The sequence below is a fragment of the Gekko japonicus genome, unplaced genomic scaffold (genome assembly GCF_001447785.1).
Source record: "Gekko japonicus isolate JY-2015 unplaced genomic scaffold, Gekko_japonicus_V1.1 scaffold761, whole genome shotgun sequence".
Taxonomy (NCBI): Eukaryota; Metazoa; Chordata; class Lepidosauria; order Squamata; family Gekkonidae; genus Gekko; species Gekko japonicus.
The window spans coordinates 93,884-100,102 of record NW_015177030.1 but is presented as its reverse complement, the minus strand read 5'-3'; the positions used below and the strand labels follow the sequence as shown (position 1 = coordinate 100,102).

At 44.2% G+C, this 6,219-nt stretch overlaps 1 protein-coding gene across 1 annotated transcript in view; it reads right to left on the bottom strand.

Moving 5' to 3' along the window:
- LOC107124414 (serine protease 55-like) overlaps positions 1 to 3,503 on the bottom strand; it is a 16,756-nt gene extending 13,253 nt beyond the window's left edge. Inside the window, exon 1 of the mRNA XM_015427878.1 lies at positions 3,415 to 3,503. Coding sequence (XP_015283364.1) covers positions 3,415 to 3,503 — 89 coding nt within the window. The remainder of the gene's footprint in view (positions 1 to 3,414) is intronic.
- Between the last annotated feature and the right edge of the window lie 2,716 nt (positions 3,504 to 6,219).

Here is a 6,219-nt window from a genome sequence, read left to right as displayed (position 1 = left end):
AGGGAGAGATCCCGGGGAGGGAGGGGGAAGCCATGGCCTCGTCCTCGCTTGTGCTTTTGATATCCAAAATCAGCCAGCAGCAAAGGAAGGAGGAGGGTTCAGGATCACCAAAATGTATTGGTGCTGGTACATGATGATGCAAAGAGTCAGGGATGCTGTTGATGTAGTCGCCGCCGCCCTGCCCTCTGTTAGTCTGGCATCCTTTTTTCTTTTGAATTTTATTTTCAATTTTCATTTCACAACAATATATACAAATATCCATTTAGTACTTATACAGTTCTTAATATGAAGTTCCTCTTTCTTTTTTATCATCTAATATCTTAAACTAGCATAATCTCAGCTCTGATCTATCTTCTTCAGTTTCAGCCATGTGTAGATTATTTCCCATCTTTCCCAAAAAAGGTCCTCTGGTTTATTCCTCAAAGCTATACTCAGCTTGTCCATTTCTGCTATTTCCAGAATTTTAATTTTAAGTTCTTTTATAGATGGTATGGCTTTCGACTTCCAATGCTTAGCTATCAAAATTCTTGCCGCTGTTGTATTTTGTCACACCTCCACCAAATGTGGAGGTATGATCCTATATTCCTGCCGCATCTCCAGCAGATATTTGATGCCTTCGGGAAACATTTTGCAACTTTAGCAGGGGTCCAGTGCCACCTAAAAAACATTTTATATATATTTTCTTTATATGCCGTCGCACTCATATATTTTATTGACCTCCATGTTTTTATCCACTGCTCCATTTGTATTGTGTGTCCTATCACTTTTATCCAGGTTACCATTGACGATTTTATGATCTCTTCCTGTAACTCTTCTTCTAGTAACTTTGTATAGAATTTCTGGATTAATTTATCACTGGAAGAAAGCCAAATTTTATCAGTTTCGTTTAAGTAAGTGTAAAATCCAGTTTTTTAATCTTCAATGTATCTTGATTTTAATACATTTTTATCCCACCAAGATAGATTTATATTTTGTGTTTTTAATATCTCCTGTTTTCAGTTCTGCTTTTTTATTTAATAAGTTGCCATAAGTTTCTTTAGTTTCCCCTATTATCAGTGACGGTTTGGCAAATGCTTCTATCGGAGATAACCACAGAGGGACTTTTTTATTATATGCCAGACTTTCATGAGAGCACTTCTTATTATGTGTGTATGGAAGTTGGCGTGAATTTTATCCTTTCCGTACCATATGTACGCATGCCATCCCATTACCAAGTCTGATCCTTCTAAAGCCAGAGTTCTCACATCTTCTAACTCAACCCAATCTTTGATCCATATCATCGATGCTGCGAAATAGTACAGCTGCCAATTAGGCAATGCAAATCCTCCTCTTTTTTTACTATCCTGGAGATCTTTAATTTTTATTCTCGATTTTTTAGACTGCCATATAAATTTACTTATATTTTTCTCTAGATCCTTACAAAATTTGTAATTTTTAAGTATTGGTAAGTTTTGCTCCAAAAACAGGAATCTTGGAAGAATATTCATTTTTATTGTTGCTATTCTGCCCAGTAACGAAAGATTTTTTTTTCTCCCATTGATTTAGATCTTTTTTAATATCATTTAGAAGTTGTACATAGTTACTTTCATATAACGTTGAGGTATTACTTGAAATCCAAATTCCTAGGTATTTCGCTTCCTGCGCTACATCCATTTTTGAAATCTTTATTTTTTGTATTAACTTTTGCGGGCAATTCTTGGCTATGATTTTAGTTTTTTGGAAATTGATTTTAAATCCCGCTAACTCTCCGAATTCCTGTATTTCTTTTATTAAGTATGATAGAGAATGTTCTGGTTCTTCTACTATAAAAATAAAATCATCTGCAAAGGCCTGTAATTTGAACACCTCCCCTTGTACTCTCAGCCCTTTTATCATTTCATTATTTCTTATTTTGTCAAGTAATGATTCTATAGTAAATATGAACAATAGTGGGGATAGCGGGCATCCCTGTCTTGTGCCTTTCTGTATTAGAATGCTTTGAGAGGTTTCGCCATTGATTAAAATTTTGGCACTTTGCTTACTATATATAGCTTTTATCATTGCGTAAAATTGCTCCCACATTCCCATGCAGTTAATTTTTGTAGCATATATGCCCAGTTAATGTTATCAAACGCCTTCTCTGTGTCTAAAAGTATTAACATCATCTGCTTCCCCGGGTGTAATTCATAATATTCTAAAATGTTAATTATAGTTCTTATATTATTTTGTATCCTTCTTTTAGGTAGAAATCCTGATTGGTCCCTATGTATTATTCGTATTAAGACCCTTTTCAATCTATTAGCCAATATCTTTGCAAAAAGTTTATAATCCGTGTTTAATAAGGAAATAGGTCTATAATTCCTTATTTCCGCCTCATCAGAGTTTGGTTTATGGATCAGTGTTATAACCGCTTCGTTCCATGAGGCAGGTACTTTATTAGAATTAGGAATGTTTTGTGTTAGTTCTTTAAAGGGCCCCAGTATCTGATCCTCAAATACTTGATAAAACTCTGTAGGGATCCCATCTGGGCCCAGGGATTTTCTTTTTTCCCCATGTTGTATTGCCTCTGTCATTTCGCAAATCGTTATAGGATCATTTAATATGGCTATCTGCTCCTTGTTGAACTTTCCCTTTTCCCATTTCCCCTGATATTCTATAATTTCTGATTTATTATATAGGTTTCTATAGAAATTTTGAATTATTTCTTCAAGGTCTTTTTGTAACACCTTCCCCTCTCCTCTCTCATTTTTTAGTCTTTTAATTACTCTTTTCTCCTTCTCTTTTTTCAGTTTGTATGCTAGCCATCTTGTAGGCTTATTAGCATTTTCAAAGTAGTACAGTTTAGCCATTTCTACTTTTTTTGCTACCTCTTCGGTTAGGAGGAAATTAAGTTGATGCTGAAGCTTATTTAGTTTAGTCCTTATATTTTCTGAGTCTCTATTAGTGTTTTTAATTCTATGTTCTTCTTTTATTTTCCCTTTCAGTATTTCAATTTTTTTTAATTTTCTTGTTTCTTCTTCCATGCCCCCGATTGATCCACCACCCTCTTATGAATGCCTTAAAGGCATCCCAGATTATTTCTATGGGTGTTTCCTTTGGAGTATTATTGCTAAAAAATTCTTGAATAATTACTTTGATTTTTTCTACAACCTCTTTATCCTTTAACATGTCCATATTCATAGTCCATCTTGACTTCCTGGTCCTGGCTTTTAACTTTAAGAATATTGGATTGTGGTCTGCAAATGTACTAGATAATATTTGTGCCTCTTCTACGCTTTTATTTTTATTTATTTATTTATTTATGGATTTATATCCTGCCCTACCCAGTGGCTCAGGGCGGCTAACAAGCGGCGATGCCGAATTTAAAATTTAAAACAGTAAAACAATATTACATACATAATAAAATCGGTGCTCTAATAATATACATAAAATCACCAAGATGCACAACATTCCACATTGGCGGCCGATTTTTTAATGGCATGAGCACCAGGAATGATATTCACCGCATCTCTGCCGGGCGACATCTACCCCGCCCCCCCAAGTAATGTGGTAGATGGATGATGGAATCTCAGTGGTGGAATAGTGGTGGCAGCGGCTCCTACTCAAAGGCCTGGCGGAAGAGCTCCGTCTTGCAGGCCCTGCGGAACTGTACAAGGTCCCGAAGGGCCCAGATCTGCTCCGGGAAGTCGTTCCACCAGGTAGGAGCTGCCACCGAAAACGCCCTGGCCTTAGTTTGGGCAAACTTCACACTTCGGGGTCCTGGGACTTCCAGGAGATGGAGATTCCCCGATCACAGTGCTCTTGAGGGAACATATGAGAAGAGGTGGTCCCTTAGGTAAGCCGGACCCTGGCCATTCAGGGCTTTAAAGGTGAGCACCAGCACTTTGAAGCGAATCCAGTATGCTATTGGCAGCCAGTGCAGCGCTTGCAGCACCGGCTGGATGTGGTCTCGCCTGGAGAGGCCCATCAACAGCCTAGCTGCAGCATACTGCACTAGCTGCAGCTTCTGGATTTGCGCCAGAGGCAGCCCCAAGTAGAGAGCGTTACAGTAGTCCAGCCTCGAGGTGACCATCGCATGGATCACAGTGGCCAGGTCTTCCCGGTCGAGATAGGGAACCAACTGCCAGGGCAGCTGCAGATGGTAAAAGGCTGACTTGGCAGTGGCTGCCACCTGGGCCTCCATCGTTACCGAGGAGTCCAGGAGCATGCCCAAACTCCTAACCTCCTGCATAGGCACCAATGGCACCCCGCCGAAGGTCGGGAGAGGGCGCCCTAATTCTCGGCCGGTCCGACACAGGCTCAGGACCTCCGTCTTTGCCGGGTTTAATTTCAACCGACTCAGTCTGACCCAACCAGCCACGGCTTGCAACGCCCGCGAAAGGTCATTGGGACTAGAGTCTGACTGGCCGTCCAACATCAGATAGAGCTGGGTATCATCAGCATATTGATGACACCCAAGCCCACACCTCCGGCCAATCTGGGCGAGGGGGCGCATGTAGATGTTAAACAACATCGGGGACAGCACAGCTCCCTGGGGCACTCCGCACTCAAGGGGGTGCCTTCGGGACCGCTGATCCCCTATCGCCACCCTCTGTCGGTCGATAGCCATGCCATATTGATCCTTGACCATGTATTATGACGGGCCAAGAAGAAAGTGAATTCTTTTTTATCTATGTTTTTAGTTCTCCAAATATCAGGGAAAATTCTTGGAGAAATGCTTTTGGTAATATGTTCGTCTGGCATCCTAAGCTGACTGAGCTAGTTTTGGTTTTGGTACTGGACACCCCCACACTTATTATACAAAGGGATTTCAAAATCCACACAGAAGTCTCACACTAACCCAGCCCACCGGCCTGGGCGAGCCCGACAAGACTGCCCGCCCACCGCCACTGCCCCACTGAGCAAACCAGGCGGCTGGGGATGGAGTGAGGCCGGTGGGGGAGTGACCCCAGAACGCAGGGCCTTCCGTTTTCTGGCAGGCAAGTCAGAGGCGGCAAGTTGAGGCACTTTGGGGCCCGGGGGGAGGGGCCCAGAAAAAATGCTAGGGGGTTGGGCCCTGTGGGCCCCACATTAGCGGTGGGCCTGGTTATTTATTTATTTATTTATTTATTTGATTTTTATCCCGCCCTCCCGCCGAAGCGGCTCAGGGCTGCTTACAACATTAAAACCAATAAAACAATGCCTCTAAAACAATCTATAACAGTACAATAAAATCGCTATTTACACACAGTACAACATACCCATGGCAGCAACTATAAAGTGCAATCATGCTTAGTCTGAGTTATTAAATGCTTGGCGGAATAGCTCCGTTTTCACCGCTCTCCGGAATTGGCAGAGATCCCGGCGAGCGCGGCTCTCATGAGGGAGCTGGTTCCATAATGTTGGTGCAGCCAAGGAGAACACCCTAGTTCTAGTAGTTATTAGTTTGGCATCCCTAGGGCCAGGGGGGACTAGCCGGTCCTGCGACCCAGATCTCAGGCGGTCCCGCAGGTAGACAGGCCCCAGACCATAAAGGGCTTTAAAGGTACGGGGAAAGGCGGTCCCGCAGGTAGACAGGCCCCAGACCATAAAGGGCTTTAAAGGTCATAACCAGCACCTTGAAGCGTATCCGGAACGCTATTGGCAGCCAGTGCAGCGCCCTCAGCACCGGTTGGATGTGTTCCCTCATAGGGGCACCCATCAACAACCTAGCCGCGGCATTCTGCACCAGCTGCAGCTTCCGAAGTTGCCCCAAGGGCAGCCCCATGTAGAGAGCATTGCAGTAATCCAATGCTCCCCACCCCTGTGCTGAGCCCCTCTGCTCTCTAGTCATTAGCAATCCCGGCCCCCCGATGCCCTGCCTTGACCCTGGGGCCCCCCCTGCCGTCTTTGTCCCCTGCTTTAATTCTGCCCCCCCCCCCGCAGGTTCCATTTCCCCAAAAGACGAGTCTGTGGTCTGCATGAGGTACCCTGGGTCATCCAGTTCAAGAATTCCTACTGCCAGAAAGGTGAGCCCCCCCTCCCCCCCGATCAGGACCCTCCCCCTTTCTGGGTTGGGGAGTCCACCCTGCCACGTGCAGAGTCTTGGAGGGAGGGGGAGGAGAAACCGGGCAGGTTGGGGTCAGTCTGAGGGCTCTCCGCACACCTCTGTGTGTGTGTGTGTCTGCCTGTGCTGGACCTTGGCAACAGAGACCCCTCTGACCCTGTTGCCCCCACTCCTGTCTGAGGGGGGAGGGGGAATTGTTGCCATTGGTTCCCCCC